Source organism: Heteronotia binoei, chromosome 7 (assembly GCF_032191835.1).
Source record: "Heteronotia binoei isolate CCM8104 ecotype False Entrance Well chromosome 7, APGP_CSIRO_Hbin_v1, whole genome shotgun sequence".
Classification (NCBI taxonomy): domain Eukaryota; kingdom Metazoa; phylum Chordata; class Lepidosauria; order Squamata; family Gekkonidae; genus Heteronotia; species Heteronotia binoei.
In genome coordinates this window covers 113,353,258-113,370,933 of record NC_083229.1, presented here as the reverse complement: position 1 = coordinate 113,370,933, position 17,676 = coordinate 113,353,258, and the positions used below count along the sequence as shown (strand labels likewise).

General features: G+C 42.2%; 1 protein-coding gene across 8 annotated transcripts in view; it reads right to left on the bottom strand.

Moving 5' to 3' along the window:
- The window catches only part of PHACTR1 (phosphatase and actin regulator 1), a 635,410-nt gene that overhangs the window by 72,423 nt on the left and 545,311 nt on the right, over window positions 1-17,676 (bottom strand). For 5 of the 8 annotated variants that reach the window (XM_060244218.1, XM_060244220.1, XM_060244221.1 and 2 more), the window contains 3 exons: window positions 16,446-16,526; window positions 5,032-5,199; window positions 2,485-2,691 (listed from right to left, as the gene is read on the bottom strand). In XM_060244218.1, coding sequence (XP_060100201.1) covers window positions 2,485-2,691; window positions 5,032-5,199; window positions 16,446-16,526 — 456 coding nt within the window. The remainder of the gene's footprint in view (window positions 1-2,484; window positions 2,692-5,031; window positions 5,200-16,445; window positions 16,527-17,676) is intronic. The other 3 variants (XM_060244224.1, XM_060244223.1, XM_060244222.1) reach the window with 1 other exon arrangement.

Below are 17,676 nucleotides of genomic sequence, written 5' to 3'. Positions count from 1 at the left end.
TGGTTTTTTTGGCCACAGTGTAACACAGAGCGTTGGACTGGATGAACCATTAGCCTGATTCAACATGGCTTCTCTTATGTTATGTATGCTACTGTCCAGGGTTTTCTTTTGAACAGGAATGCATAGGAACACAGTTCTGGCTGGCTTGGTGTCAGGGTGTGTGGATTAATATGCAAATGAGTTCCTGCTGGGCTTTTTCTACAAAAAAAGCCCTGCCAATGCTCAGTGGGAAAGAGGCTGGGGGAGAGAAAGGAATGCTAGCTTGATGGAATTTACCCAAATTCCAACATCATACCAATATTGGGATTTGGGAATAGAGGGAATTCCCAGGTCCAACAGACCTGAATTTTACAAAACCCTATTTTTTTGTACACCCCTAGTTAAGGACAGCAGTGACAAGCTCCCCCCCCCCACCCCCAAAAAAGTCTCAAACAGAAAGCTACAAGAACAGAAACAATTGCTGTAGCTGAAACATGCACAAATATTTATGAATGGCTCAAGTGGATCAGAGTGAGATAAGGGGATTTAAACCGGGTTCAGTAGACATCTTCCCTCTTTACACAATATTGAGAACTGTAACTCCATGAGGCCAGAAACCTTTCACAGAATCTTAGCACAGTTCCCAGCATGCTCTGAGACAAGGCATAGCACTGAAAATTAGCAATATAGCCTTCGTGTAGGGTAGGCTACTCCTAGCACATGTGTTGACAGCAGCACACCAACCCATTTTGCTCAGTATTCCAGGCCAAATCTTGGTTGAACATCTACAGTCTGGAGTATAGGAGAAGGCAACAGGTATAGCTTATGCCAGGGGTGGCTAAACTGTGGCTCTTTCAAACATATTGTGTGGCCTTTGAAGCCCCCACTGCCTTGTTGGCTGGCTTGGAGAAGACATTTGTCATATCTCCAAGTCAAGTCAACTGCATTTAAAGTTAAAGTGGTTTTCTTTCCACCGCTCCCTCCCCATCTATCTTTCTTCCTTCCTTCCTTCCTTCCTTCCTTCCTTCCTTCCTTCCTTCCTTCCTTCCTTCCTTCCTTCCTTCCTTCCTTCCTTCCTTCCCACCCACCTCCAACATTCATGTCTTGTGGCTCTCAAACATCTGACATTTATTCTATTTGGCTCTTATGTTAAGCGAGTTTGGCCACCCCCCGGCTTGTGCCCTTCATTGCCTCCCAAACCTTCACAGCAACCAGCTGGGTCCAAGGCAAATCCCAGAGATGCTGGCAATGCTGCTGGGGCTGGCTCACTCCAAGCCTCATCTCCACTTTCCTCTCATTTTGTTTGTTTCACAGATAGATGTTGCATGTGGTGGGGGGCACTGGAGCCAAAAAGGTTTCCTGCCCCTGACATAGGCAACACAAATTTGCCGTGTAGACTGGCCCAAGGAGTCTGCCAATCTATCCTATGTTGTGATACAATCTGAATCCCATTTTGTTCTATCGTGCTTGCAAATCAGTGACTAGCATTGTTATTGGGAAGGGAATTTTTTCTTAAATTCACTCTTTTAGACATAGGCACTGATTCCTCTTGTCGATTCTTTTTTAAAAAAGGGATTTTCCTTTCGTTTCTCTTTGAAGAGAGATCAATCCCCACCTTTTGTAAAGTCAGTCCTTGAAGCTGCTTTCTACTGCCCACCAGGGTGGTGCTCTAGCACAGGGGTCCCCAACCACCGGGCCGTGGCCTGCTAGCAACTGGGCCCCAGAGCAAGGCAGAGGCGCTGTACCTTCCCCACCCACCCAGGACCCAGGTGGACAAAAGAGGCAGTGCTGTCTTGCTCTGAGGCAGGAAGGCAGCCTTAGAGCAAGGCAGAGCAGTTCCACTGCCCCTTCCGCCCACCCAGCACCTGATCTGCTGACCCCTGGGGGTCTGTAAATGGGAAGGGGAGGAAGACAGGTCTTCTGCCACCTGGCCACCTAGTGGGAAGACATCAGAAACAGCCCCAGTCTCCCCCCAATTTAAAGACCCCCTTGGGGGCAGGGATGGGGCACAGGTGCGGGGCAGCCTGGGGCGGCAAAAAACCCAGCGCTGCCCCTCCCACCGGTCCATGGAAAAATTGTCTTCCATGAACCCAGCCCCTGTTGCCAAAACGGTTGGGAGTCACTGCTCTAGCAGGAGAACAAGATGATCTGCGAAGACACTGCTTGCCTCTGAACATTTGCAGAGCGAAATTTTGCAAAACCTTCCTTCATGCTCTTCTTGAATTTCTCTTTGATCAAAATGGAATTGACCGGAAACCAGATGTCAAATTCCTCATGAGGGGAAACAATCAGATTGCTGGATTTTAGGGAGAAACTGGGTCAAGGGGAAGAGAATTTCTCCTATCAACGCTATCAGTGACACACCAGTGCTAACCAGAGATGCAAACACAAATACAGCATCTTGTAGCCTTATGGAGAATAGATGCTCCTTCCAGTTAGAGGCAGACGAAGAAGGGCATTCTTACAAAAGGAGGTAGCATAAACCATTCTGGAATGCTTACTTACCAGCTAAGTGGTTGGCAATCCGGGCAATGGGTTTAGGAGGCAGGGCAGGGGGCTGTTTGAGGAGGGAGAGCTGTTTCACTGGGGTGTCCTCATGGTCTCCAGAGAAAGCAGCAGATTTTTTAGGGGGGAGGAGCAAGACAGGTTTAGATGAAGGATCTTGAGATAGGTGGACTCCAGATTCACTAGACGTGGGGCTCTCTTTGGATGCTGAAGGACACAATGACATCAGAGACGCAACAACGTTACAAGCAAAGCGGGAGCAGAGAGACAAGAGAAGCAGCAGAGCATTGTGGGTTTTTTAAAAAAGCACATAACTAACAGCAGCGCTAACTCAGACATTGATTATATATATATGTATGTACATATAAAGAAAGAGTGAGAACAGAACAAAAAGAGAGAACCTCTCCACATATAGGCTGAAAACAAACTCTGGGGGGTTTCACAGTAAACACGAGAACTTTACACACCAAAGTTGCATTCATTGCCTCAATTTGAAGACATGGTCAAGAATTCAGGGGTGAATTCTCAGGCCACGTATGCAGTTTCACTGACACCAATCCAGACTGCAACATCCTAACATGTATAACCAGGGCTTTTTCTGAGCAGGAACGCACAGGAATGCGGTCCCGGATGGCTTGGCATCAGGGGGTGTGGCCTAATATGCAAACGAGTTCCTGCAAAAAAAAGGTCTTTGCATAACTATCTCTGTAACTTTCTAGATTAGTGTGTAAGATGAGATGTCAATAGGTCCATTAATATTAATCTATCTGTAGCCCAGGGCTTAACAATGCTGCACAAGAGCATGGGTTTAACCGGCCGTTGGGGCAGAATTCTGGGGGGCAGAAGTTTCAAACCTTTTGCAGTGATGGAACATTTTCCATGTTGACCTGCCTGCCACTGCACCACTGCGTGAGTGCTGTTAGGCCCGGTGGGCTGCATATGCTTGGCTGCATTGACCAGACATGCTGGGTCTGAAAGTGTGTCCTAGAACATACCACCGAACATTCTACTCTGGCTGAACAATGCAGGGGAAGCCACCAGCAGAGTGGAAAAGGGGCTGATGAGGGGTTGTGGCGCAGTGGCAGAGCATCTGCTTAGCATGCAGAAGGTCCCAGGTTCAATCCCAGGCATTTCCACTTAGAGAAGCTGGCCATGGGTGATAGGAAAGATCTGTGAGATCCTGGAGAGCTGCTGCCAGTCTGAGTAGACAATACGGATTTGGATGGACCAGGGGTCTGGTTCCGTATAAGACAGCTCCAGGTTGCTGATGCTTTTATAGACTGCTGTGTGTTTGATACAGCTGATTTCATTGAAAGGAGGTTATATAAAATATATAAGATGGATTTGTTGTTGGGGGTTACTTTTCTGAATTGTTTTTAATATTTTGCGGGGATATCATTTTAATTGTATACTGTTTGTTTTTGTTAGTCATCTTGAGCAGATATCTGGAGAAGTGGATTATAAGTATTCTTAATTAATAATTTAAAATCTCTGCCAGGAAACTTCATTTGCCATTTCTGAACTTTTCTTTGTAAAAAAAAACCCTAAATAAAGCAGCTGGATTTTGAGAAGATGTTGGTTTTTCTATCAGTTTAATGGAGTTAATGGAGTTAACTGTAATTCTCTATATGGCTTCATTTTTGTCATTTTATCTCAGCAATGAAAGGAGTTGTGCTTGTAACAGGAGCATTCATTTCTCATTCCTGCCTTATGTTTGCTGAGGGAATCTGTAAAACTTTGAGAAAATCATCTCCCTTCTCTGTGCCTCAGTCATATATAAGGGTTGCCAGGTCCCCCGGCTTGTCTGGTGGGGGGATTAGGGGTGCATTCTGGGGTGGGTGAGGGCATCACATGATGTCCCTGATGCAATGACATCATCCAGAAATGATACCATCATGCCAGAGATGCATGTGTGGGACACTCTGGTATTTGGGCAAAAGTCTAGGGGTTTTTTGCCCTCAAAACTATAGAGTTTGCCCAAGTACCAAAGTGTTCCCATGTGATGCCCCTGGAATGATGACATCACCCAGAAGTGATATCATCACATCAGGGATGTTGCACAGCAATGTCCCTGTTGGGGAGTGGGGTTTCCCTCAAAGTGAGGAAAATCCTTCTGGTGGCTGGTAACTCTATATCATATAATTCTAGCAATGACTATCAAACCTGTTTAGTCCTTTGCATATTGAAAATAATTGTCCCACCTCTCTTTTTGTTTAGAACCTTTCCCCCCAGGTCCCTCACAAATTACATTACATGAGCAAACTGAAAACACAGTTACTGAATTTCAAACCAGCCCTCATCCATGTGCACTCTGTTTCACACAAATGTAATACCTGACAACCCCCCGCCCAGGAACAGTGATTTCCTCTAATACTGTAGAAACATAGCTACTGACAGGGACAAAATCAGCTACAGAGAACAACTGCTAAATCTGTGGGCTAAAACAATCCACTTATGCAAAAATTAGTAAGAAAATACTAATGGGTCTCTATTCTGCTTTGTTTAATAAATACTATCATCTTCTGTCTTTGAACCTCAGAAAGCTACCTGTTCCATCCATAACCTCTGGAGTTGAGTGCATATCATATGTACAGGAATCCCCAGATGAGGAACACGGCTCCAATTCAGACAGGGCAGGTAGAGAAGCCTGGCTGGAACTGAGAGTTTGCCCATTTTCCAGCGATCCTTCTTCATTTTGTGTGGGAAGCTCACCATCTAGAAGAAATACAAACGATAACATGAAGTAAAGAAGATAATCACAAGGTTTTAAAATCAAGCACTCTTCACAAAGAGGCTATCTGGGGGGAAAAAGTGATTTCGGTCTCTCTCATACACATTGAGTATCTCTCTGATACCTTAATTGCAATCAGACACCCTCAGAAGCTGAACTCCAACAAGCAACACCTACACTTTTGTTCAGTCGGAATCTGACAGGACCAATCTTCTTTAGTTCACCATGACAGCTGTAAATGGTGTCAAGTGTCTTGACACAGGGCAATCAAACAGAGTGTTATCACACATTCAACTTTTGGCAGGAAGATTTAAGTATGCTCGCAACAAAAAAACTGGCTATGGGGCAAACCTGAAATATTTGGGAGGATACAAAACCCATTTTTAAAGTGCTTCGGGATATTTAACAATTTACCTTAAATTATTTCACATTTCTAAAGAACTGCAATACCCGCAACCATCTTTCTGTATTTTTTTTAAAGATACTGTGTTATTTTTGGGACACAAATGAAATGTTAAAAACCCCAGGCTTTTAAAATATGATTTTATGGGAGCAATTTAATTTAGATAATATCATCGCCACCGTATGAAGTTCTAAATGTATTACACATCTTCAAAATAATGAAGAAATTTAAATGCCAGTAGTTGTGAGGGAATTATATAAGAAGCGGGATAGGATGGATGGATAGATGATGGGAATGAGGAAGAATTACTGTTATAATTATTACTATTATCCAGGGCTCATATTGCAGCAGGAACTCCTTTGCATATTAGGCCATACACCTCCAAGAGTTTACAGTAGGCCCTGTAAGAAAAGCCTGGTAAGCTGTTGGAAGATTGGCTACATCAGGGAGTGTGGCCTAATATGCAAAGGAGCTGCTGCTACAAAATGAGCCCTGCATTATCTAGACATCTATTCCTCAACCTGCAAATACCTAAATTTGTGGATCAGGGCCATATTGGCACTAAACAGATTTTTCTGCAAACTTGGGGGACCACCCCCAGGTTTACAAACATCTTAAAAACACACACGTTAGGGTGGGGTTGCCAAGTACAATTTTTTTGTAATTTTTAAATATGCCCTGGCTGGATGATTAAAATGCCTACCACTACATTGTAGACTTTGCACGACGGTGATCACCACACAGGACAGTATGATGTGTGACTGAGAATTGTTGCCGTAAGATTTTGTCTTGAAATGGAAAGGTAGGTTGTAAAGGAATTAATTGTATTTGAATATTGTAGGACTTTTATTTCCTATGTATATTAATTTAATCTTTCATGCACCTTGGAAAAATTAATTTTGTGAAACGAGAGAAAGGAGTACCAACTCGTTGCTACAAAGGCTGGATTCATAAAAGATTGAACTTTGAAGATTTGGATATATTGCCTTCTGACCTGTGGACTGGAGTTTCCCTTCTAAAGGACCAAATACTTTTTCTGAAACTTTTGGAATTTTACAAAATTGGATTCCCGAGCTAAAGGCTTTTGTTCTGTGTTCCGTCTTGCAGTACTTACAATACAATGAGTCGCATTGCTTATTTGATAAAAACATTATTGTTAAATTTGTTATATAAGTCTTTAAAGGCATATGAGGGGGGGGGGGGGTTGTAGAGGCTGGTTCCACAGAGGCTTGAGGTTTACTTCAGTCACTTCTATCTGTATGTCTCATTTGTCTTCCTAATTCCCCAGGTCCCAGCAGAGATATGAAACCAGTTTTATCATAAAGTTTTGCCCCAAAAAACAAAGCATCGGGGACGTCTGAGAGTGCCCCCTAACTGCCCCTCCCCCATTAGAGTAACAAAGGGACCTGGCAACTCTAATAAATATTCATTAAGAGATAAAAAAAGATACTAAAATTTAAGTTTGCAAGGAACCTAAAACATGCTATTAAATATTTTACCAAGTAATATTACAACCAGGGGCAGAATTCTAGCAGGAGCTCCTTTGCATATTAGGCCACACACCCATGATGTAGCCAATCCTCCAAGAGCTTACAGGGCTCTTTGTACAGATCCTACTGTAAGCTCCAGGAGGATTGGCCACATCAGAGGTGTGTGGCCTAATATGCAAAGGAGCTCCTGCTAGGATTCTACCCGATTACAACATAGTGAACTATTTGAATATATGATTAACAGAGGCAATGGTGACATTTACGTCTATGTGGAAGGCAGAAAAACTGAACTGATGGAAGAACAACTTAATTGAGTATGCAACAATGACAAAACTAACATCTTATTTACATAATAGATTGAATTTAGAATTTCAAGAAAAATGGAATGTCCTTTTTGATTATACAGCCGAAAATTGGGGTGACGTTGTTAAAGTTGAGGATAATTAAGAGAGTCAGGCAATATGTCTTCGTAATAATGAAATGTTAGATATAAAGCAATGAAAAAAAGATAAAACAGAAGTGAAAATTTAGATATAAATAAATCTTATGCAGCCAAGTAAGTTCTGCTTGACAATTGTAATGAATAGATTAGTGTAGTGTTGTGGTTTGTGTGGGAAATAGATACTGTAGACAAAGTAGATGACTACAAATGTGTTCATGTTTGCCTATGTTCATTCTATGCGTATGTCTGTATTTACGTAAGACAAATGTCTACATCATATGTATAACTGTAGCAATGTATTGTATATTTTTTTCTGTTCGTAAAAATAAAAAGAATATTTTTAAAGATCTCTCCTTTCCCTACTAGCATTATCCCTGTCTTTTGAGGATTTAGTTTCAGTACTGCTAATTAATTTTCAGTCTTAGCTAATTAACAAGCATGGCCTGGCCGCAATTTAGGACCTCTACTGCATCACCAGGAGATTTGGATAAGGATACATAGAGCCAGGTATCATCCACATTCTGATGACAACCAACCCCAAAGCTATGAAAGATTTATCCTAGGGGTTTTATACAAAGATTGAAAAGAATGGGGGATACAACCGTCTTCTGTCGAACTCCACATGATAGGTCTCACACTGATGATAATGGGTTTCCAATAGCAACACTTTGAGTCTAATCTGTGAGGAATGATTTGAACCAGTTCAACTTGCATCCCCTAACGCCTACTTCTGCCTCCAAGTGTCCTAATAAGATTATACAATTTGCTGTATCAAACACTGCAGATAAATCTAATAAGAGCAACAAAGAGGCATGGTCTTTGTCTACCCCTCAGAAGGAGGTAATCAGCTATCCCATTGTGTGGCAAGATATAACTATCTTTTAATAGTTGAGAATAACATTACTGAAGTCAGGCGTAATGTAAGGAAAGGAAAGGTCCCCTGTGCAAGCACCAGTCGTTTCCGACTCTGGGGTGATGTTGTTTTCACGGCAGACTTTTTACAGGGTGGTTTGCCATTGCCTTCCCCAGTCATCTACACTTTATCCCCAGCAAGCTGGGTATTCATTTTAACTGACCTCGGAAGGATGGAAGGCTGTCAGCCTTGAGTCGGCTACCTGAAAACCCAGCTTCCGTTGGGGATCGAACTCAGGTCATGAGCAGAGCTTAGGACCGCAGTACTGCAGCTTTAACACTCTGAGCCACGGGAATCTTTGTAATGTAAAGAACAGGCTATATAAGGGCAGAATTGAATTGAGATGTCAACTGTCCTATTGCATGACAAGGTATAACTATCACACACACACATTTATGTATAATATTTATACCTCACATAACCAAACCAGAAGCCATCAGCAAATACAATGATGGAGAAGAAACAACCAATAAAGAGAAGTTCTGTAAATTTGCCTGTAACACATTCCAGGTGGTGGCTTCTCCATGATATCTCAATAGCTCTCTTTTGGTATACCCAGTTTTTGCAGCAAGATGTCATTTTGTTATTTTCCAAATGTTTTTAGGACAAAAGTCCCACATCAAAGGAGAAAAAGCAAGTTAACATTTCAGGTACATGAAACAAACAAACAAGGTGTATATAGCAAACAACTGCATGCATTGTCATATCATTTGGAAACCAATAATTTTCTTTTGCCTATAAACAACAGTAGACAAATGTTTCTGAAGATCCTGGAAGGCAGAACATTTGAAATGATGCTTTTGCCCTTTAAGTATCTTTGAGAAGGCAGAATTTCCAACTCATTCATAGAATAATGGAGTATATAAGCTCTTAATTTTTCTTGTTATTAGTGCAGGATTTGGAAGGGATTACAGAGATAAGATGGTATAGTAAGATAATAATCAGCAGAAACCTATGCTATAGGTTTCCAAGTCCTCAGAGGAATAAAGAAATGAAGGTCATATTTATGAAAACTATTTGTGGGGGAGTTAGCTTGCTGCTGACTTCTCAGTTCCATCCACTCCTCATATAGCCTTGTCATCATACTTGACTTCAGTAATGTCATTCTCAACTATTAAGAGATGAATATATGAACATGTGAAGCTGCCTTATACTGAATCAGACTCTCGGTCCATCAAAGTCAGTATTGTCTACTCAGACTGGCAGTGGCTCTCCAGGGTCTCAAGCTGAGGTTTTTCACACCTATTTGCCTGGACCCTTTTTTGGAGATGCCAGGGATTGAACCTGGGACCTTCTGCTTCCCAAGCAGATGCTCTACCACTGAGCCACTGAGATAGTTATATGTCTTCCAGCAAAGTTAGGGCCAGGGTGCAATTCTGCTTGTTTGCCAGAGGCACATAACAATTGGTCCTGGGTGAGCCACAGCGCTATCTTAAGTGGAACTGCACCCTTCTAAAGCCAGGATGGAATTGTTCATGGATTATTCTAAAACCAATACATTAGGCACTTAAAAATAAAATCTAAAGGAGTATCAAAAACTGTTGGGAGTAGATTCAATACAAGTGAAAGATTGTAAATTTCAGCTAAGAATAATTCATATTTGAAAATTATCAACGATGGCTTAGTTACTAGGGAGATCCAAATCACATATTACCATAGCCAGAGGTGGAATTCTAGCAGGAGCTCCTTTGCATATTAGGCCACACCCCCAGATGTAGCCAATCCTCCAAGAGCTTACAAAAATAGCCTTGTAAGCTCTTGTAGGATGGACTACAACAGGGGTGTGTGGCCTAATATGCAAAGGAGCTCCTGCTAGAATTCCACCCCTGACCATAGCAGCGTGGGAATTGTTTCTCCTTCACTGATTCAGTAACGTTGCAGAGGCAAGGTGGGACCATGGAGGGAGAGCACAGTATTGGACAAAGAGTGTTACTGCTACTGCCTATAACCGTTCCAGGATACATATATGTGTTTGGTTTGGACATCATATGAAACCATATTTTAACGAAAACAACTATGATAGGCATGACTGTCCAACTGTGGGCCATTCCAGATTTGGAGTGGTTGGATCAATACACTCATTCTCTTCTTGGAGTTTCCTATTCAGAGTTGAAAATGAGTTGAATGATTACAGCAGCACAATATCCAACGGTGTGTGGATCCAGTGGATGCCTTTTATTTCCATTTAAGGATTAGCAGCTCCTGCTGACTTGATGAAGAAGATAATTTTCTAGGGAAGCTTGTTTGTTTCTGCTAGAGAATGCATTAACGCAGCTGTTAAAACAGATATTGCAATAGTTTTTTGGGTTTTTTTTTTTTTTTTTGCTAGGTTGGTTTTTTTTGCTATGACTCTTACTTTGCTAATATTGATCCGAAGTGTGCAAATTATTCTTTAACAATTCCACAGTGTCCATTTAAGAGGGACTTGGCAACTGGTCGGAACCAATAAAATGAGACACTTCTGTTTTATTACCCTGAAGCGGTCCAAGAATAGCACCGTGTTCAGTAGGAAGAATCACTCATTTGGGCTGATAATGGAACCATTTCTCTTTCTCTCTTTTAAAATAACAGCTTTTCACTATTATTTCTCTGTCTCTTAACAGTAGACTTTGGTGGCCCCTGTGACAGTGCCTGTTCAAATGTAATATAGGCCTCTAGCTAAGGCAGGGGTGGCCAAACTTGCCTAATGTAAGAGCCACACTGAATAAACATCAGATGTTTGAGAGCCACAAGACATGAACATCAGATGTAGGTAGGTAGGTAGGTAGGTAGGAAGGAAGGAAGGAAGGAAGGAAGGAAGGAAGGAAGGAAGGAAGGAAGGAAGGAAGGAAGGAAGGAAGGAAGGAAGGATGGAAAATAGATGAGGAGGCGAAGGTGGAAAGAAAGTAACTTTAACTTTAAATGCGTTCTCAAAGGTATCGACTGGCTTGGCTTGGAGAAGTGATTTAAAGAGACAAATGCCTTCTTCAGGTTGGGCAGTGGGGCAATGGGGGGTGGGGTGGAGTTTGAAGAGCCACACAATATGTGTGAAAGAGTCACATGTGACTCTCGAGCCACTGGCCACCCCTGAGCTAAGGCAACTCTTTAAGAACATGAGAGATTTCACCCAATCTGTTTTCACAGCTAGAGATAATTAAACGATAATCCTCCACTTCCAGAACATTATAGTTAAAGCTGTAAAATGTCACAATTGAACAGTGCTAAGGAAAGTGAAATGCCATGTGCCTTGGCTCTATATATTTAAAAAAGATGACAGAGTTATACATTTATGTGCTGCACTGCTTTATTACTTAAATTAATAAATCTACATGCATTGAGCAGAAGTATTTAGGATTAGTTGTTACCTGGCAAACAGATCTATGGAGAAACTGAGTTATATGAGCTACAGAACCTGTGAGTTATGATCGGTGCAGACAGGTGTTGTTGTTTTTTTAATTTAAGAAACTGCAGTAAAACTATATAGCGTAAACTACACTAAAATATTACATTGCTGTTAAGGAGGATTATGTCATTTCACAGACTGTCACTCTATCAATGGCTATTAGCCATGACAGCAGTTTGTGGCAGAATGCCAGCTGCTGGGGGCAAACAAGATGGCAATACAGTTGCCTTCATACCCTGCTTGTGAATTCCCAAGTGACTTGTATCTTGCCTTACTTGGGAAGAAAAAGCTGGAGGAGATGGACCCTTGGGCTCAGTTCAGATGGTTTAAACAAACCAATGTTTGTTTGGGATGAGGCTGAACTAGGGTTGCCAACTTCCAGGTGGAACCTGAAGATCTCCCAGAATCACAGCTGACCTCCAGATGACATAGATCAGTTCCCCTGGAGAAAATGGAGGCTTTGGAGGAAGGCCTCTATGGCATCATACCGTACTGAGCTCCCTTTCCACAGACCCTGCCCCCCACAGATCTCAAGGAATTTCCCAATCTAGAATGAACCTGGTAAATTATTGGGACATGATATCTCCTTTTCAGAAATTGTCTCGGCACCTGTTAGCACGCAATGGGGGGCTGGGTGAGAAACCGTTACCTTTGCTTTGTGCAGGCTTTTAGCCCCGAATTCTGGTGGGCTTGTAATGGGCCTGGGAAAGGGTATATAGATCTGGTTCCAAGGGTCAAAGCCAGATCTGACACAAAGAGTAATACTGCTGTGCTGTGACGTATCTATCAATAAAAGTAATCCTTTTCTGAACATTAGAGAGAGGCCTGCTTATTGAGGACTGCTCAGGAGCTGACAGTCAAGTGTTTTAGAAAGTGGGTGGGACCATGTGGGGGTGTGCCCAGCAAAGTTTCTGATTGGACATTGGAATTTTTTTTAAAGTTACTCTGGCAGGGTTAACTGCCACATCTTCACTGTGTGACTTCAGCAGCCATTCTGTGGCAGCCATTTTGTGACTGCAACCACTATGCCATGTCAGAATTCTAAAGGTGTCTGCAAGTTGAAAAAGATTAAGGATCCATTCCTGTTACATATTATACCCCCTTGCGTTGCATCATGGAGGCTCATAATTTTTACTCCTCTTGTGCCCATATCCTTATTTCTTCCCCTCCCCCTCCCAAGTGTGGTGCTTCAATAACATAACAGCACAAATATTCTTCCCTCCCATGACTATTAAAGAAAGGGAAGGAAAGAAAAGAGATATATCCAGTGACGTTGGCTGAAAGTGACCTTGCTGTGGAAGTGTAAAGTCTGAGCAAGTTTGGTGAAGTGGTTAAGTGTGTGAACTCTTATCTGGGAGAACTGGGTTTGATTCCCCACTCCTCCACTTGCAGCTGCTGAAATGGTCTTGGGTCAGTCATAGCTATCTCAGAGCTGTCCTTGAAAGGGCAGCTGCTGTGAGAGTCCTCTCAGCCCCACCTACCTCACAGGGTGTCTGTTGTGGGGAGGAAGATAAAAGAGATTGTGAGCCACTCTGAGTGGAGGGCGGCATATAAATCCAATATCATCATCATCATCATCATCATCATCATCATCATCATCATCATCATCATCATCATCATCATCATCATCATCATCATCATCATCTTCTTGATATAAGATGAGGGAAATGAGAAGAATAAGGTCTGAATGGACAAAGAGATTAAGTGGTGGTAAGGAAAGGGAACCTACTGAAGGGCTGCAGCTATGGGGAAGAGCCTCTACTTTGTCTGCAGAAGGTCCCAGGTTCAATCCCTGGCATCTCCAGTTAAAAGGACTAGGCAGTAGGTGACATGAAAGACTTCTGCCTGTCTGAACAGACAATACTGACCTTGATGGACCAATGGTCTGATTCAGTATAAGCTTCATGTGTGCATATGAATATTAAAAACCCCAAAGTATAAATCCGAGACAAGTGTCATTTCCGCCGTTGCATTACAGGAAAAGAATTCCAATTGCCCCATGGCACTGTACAGCAAAGAGCATCTGTGATAAAGTCATTTGGTGGTTTATTTTCTGTGATAGTCCTGTTTCTAGCTACTGAACAGAAATATTAGAATTTCCTGGTAGCACCACATCGAGGATCATCTGAGACTGCAAATACATGGCCTGTGAAATCGTTCAGGTTGAAACGTTAGATGGAAAGTCAGCAGGAGTTTCAAAACGTAGCATCTGATTCATTATCTTATCTGGAAGGCAATACATCTCGGAATGAAGACTATTACTTCTTACTAATGGGCTTACAGCTAATATGATTATTAAATTCCTTTGCAAGACACTGAAACTTCAAACAACCACTTTTCTGAAATTAGTAAATTCTACAACTATTATCTTGCAGTACACTGATATCACACAAAACAACATCAGCACTAAGAATCACAAAGCAGGAAGGGTTTGAAGACCATTAAGTCCCCTGACCCCCAAAAGCGATGAAGCCAATTTAGTATACTGATATCTTAGAATCCCTTAATTCAAAATAATTCTCCCACATGTCAAGTCAACTACTATCAGTTTCTAGATGTGTCCTTAGAGACTGCTATACACACTTCAGATCTCATAATATGCATATAAGGATTTTACACTTTAGCTGTGCATTCCAAAGAAGAGTGGCGGAGCAAACATGATTGCTCTAATGCTCAAACGCTTTATTATCTGTGCAAAAATAAAAATGCAACCCCCAACCCCAGAATAGAGGGAACTCATGTTGGGGAGTCTGAACTGCTTTTTTTTTTTTTTAAATTTATTTAGAATTTATATCCCGCCCTTCCCACAAGTGGCTCAGGGCGGCTTCCAACATTAGATCCAACATAAATTAAACAATATTTAAACATGTAAGGGAATAACTTTAAAACAGATAAAACAGATAAAACCATAAAAATTAATAAATATTCCAATATATACAGAGATCTGGCAGGTTGCATTAAAATTCTCAAGCTAGGTGTAGGCTAACCGGAAGAGGGTTGTTTTACAGGCCCTGCAGAACTGAACAAGGTCCCGCAGGGCCCTCACCTCTTCCGGTAGCTGATTCCACCATGTAGGGGCCATAACAGAGAAGGCCCTTTCTCTTGTGGCTTTCAAGCGGGCTTCTTTCGGCCCAGGGACAGTAAGGAAGTTTTGTGATCCCGACCTCAGTACTCTCTGGGGAACATGCGGGGAGAGACGGTCCTTCAGGTAGACAGGTCCCAAGCCATATAGGGCTTTAAAGGTGATAACCAGCACCTTGTACCGGACTCGGTATATCCCACCAATAGTGCAATCATCAGAAGTGGCAGAACATGTGTGAAAACGTGAAAGGCAGCTGCAGTCAGGGCTTTTTTGTAGCAGGAGCTACTCTGCATATTAGGCCGCACACCCCTGATGTAGCCAGTCCTCCAAGAGCTTACAGGGCTCTTAGTACAGGGCCTACTGTAAGCTCCAGGAGGGTTGGCTACATCAGGGGTGTGTGGCCTATTATGCAAAGGAGTTCCTGCTACAAAAAAAGCCCTGCTGAAAGTTATGCCTTACCAGATTTGAAACTTTATATTGAAGAGTGCCCATATATGTAAGAAAGTAAATTCAATGACGTTGTTTCTTTTAACTGGTTTTTAACCCTGTTCTTTTTTTAACAGTTGCATGTTTTGTTTCTCCGCTTTGTTCTGCGATCGCTACAGCTTCAACTATCAGGGCATTTCCCCAAATGCATCACTGAACTGGAAAAGGCATACTTTTTGCAGGAAAGGTTGTGATTCCATCACTTTGACTTTTATATAAAAACTGCTCCTTAAATGTTTTTGAACTACTGTAAAATTAAATCTACAGTAGGGAATCAATCTCTGTAAAGAAATAGAGGCAAAATTCCATACTGATGAATCTTGCCTTTTGCCTATCTGTGGGCCACACAAAACGGTTAACCAAAATGGATAAATTCGGCTTAAACCATAGTGTTTGCCCCCAAACAAGAGCGCCCCCCCATGCAACGTCCCCAACATGATGATGTCACTTCCGGGTGATGTCATCACATTGCGGAAGTCGTGTGGTGATGACCCTGTTTAGGGGAGGGGTTTCCCCTGCTGGCCAGCCAGTCTGTGGGAGAGAGGAGCTCCCCAAACCAGGGGATCCCCTGCTGAGATCTGGGGGCTGGCAACCCTATGTCTATTACAGAATTATCTGCTAAAATCAAACTATATTTTACACCATTTAGTATTGCCCCTTGAAGACCTCCAAAATAAAGAACATAGCTAATTACCAGCCAGAACATCACTGATACTATGGGCTCTTTCACACATGCTAAATAATGCAGTGTCAATCCACTTCAGCGACCATTTGCAAGTGGATCTTGGCGTTTTGCACAGGAAAATCCAGTGGCAAAGTGCATTGGAAGTGGATTGAAAGTGCGTCATTTAGTGTGTACGAAAGTGCCCTTTATGTCCTTGTCCTTGTAGTTTACTAACTGAAGCTGCCTTTTGCATTTAGGGAGCACAACTTCATTCCAGGAGTATTTTTGAAATAAAGAAATAAGGAAATGTAACTTAAAATAAAGAACAAAACAGCAGGCTTCAGTGTTGAAGAGGCAATGTCTCTTACCTTTATCAAAAATTTCCTTCAACACTCCCCGCTTGATAAGTTCTTCTCTGCTTTGCCTCATTGATATTTTTCTTTCAAGTGCTAGCAAAAAAGAAAAAAAGTCATGGTTATCACAACAATAGGAACACTTTCAAAGGTTCAGAACAATGGTTTCATTTCAATTATTTTCCTGCTGATTAACCCATCCTTTTTTGTAGGCACACTTGTACATTACAAGCTACTACGTATTTTCTAATACCCCTGCCTTAATTTTAAACATAAGTGATTAACAGTAAGCCTGACCCTATGCAGAAGTAGCTGCAGGTAAACTTATTGATATTGGTTGTCAAAAACCAGTAACCTTTTGTTCTAAGACAGACAATTAGCCAGCAGCCTGCAATAGAGAAAAGTTTATTTTTTAATTTGAAATGGACTCAGAATAAATTCAAGACAAACGAAAGGAATAACTTCATCACACCGTGCATAAATAACACATGGAATTATCTGCTACAGGATGTGGTGATGCCACTAGTCTAGTTAGTTTTTGTTGTTGTTGTTCAGTCGCACAGTTGAGTCCGACTCTTTGCGACTCCATGGACCAAGTCATGCCAGGCCCTCCTGTCTTCCACCACCCTCTGAAGTCTGCTCAAATTCATGTTAGTTATATCAGTAATACCGTCCAGCCATCTCATCTTTTGCCGTCCCCTTCTTCTTTTGCCTTCTGTCTTTCCCAGCATCAGGATCTTCTCCAGGGAGTGCTCCCTTCTCATTTGCTGGCCAAAGCATTTGAGTTTCAGCTTCAGCATAGTTAGTTTTAAACAGGGCTTTTTTTGAGCAGGAACACACAGGAATGCAGTCCCGGCTGGCTTGCTGTCAGGGGTGTAGCCTAATATGCAAATAAGTTCATGCTGGGATTTTTCTACAAAAAAGCCCCGTGTTTAACAATGGTGCCATCAAGGGGTGTGGCTTAATATGCAAATGAATTCCTGCTGGTTTTTTTTTCCTACAACACCCCCCCCCCAGTTTTAAAAATGACAGTCATTGGTTGGTTTCAGCTGAAATTTTCTCCTCTCTTCCCCAACAGCTTTCACAAGGCTACTTATGAATACGGTTGCCAGCTTTGGGTTGGGAAATACCTGGATATTTGGGGGTGGCACCTGGGAAAGGCGAGGTTTGGGCAGGGAAGAGGCGTCAGCAGGGTAAAATGTCATAGAGTCCACCTTCCAAGGCAGCCATTTACTCCAGGAGAACT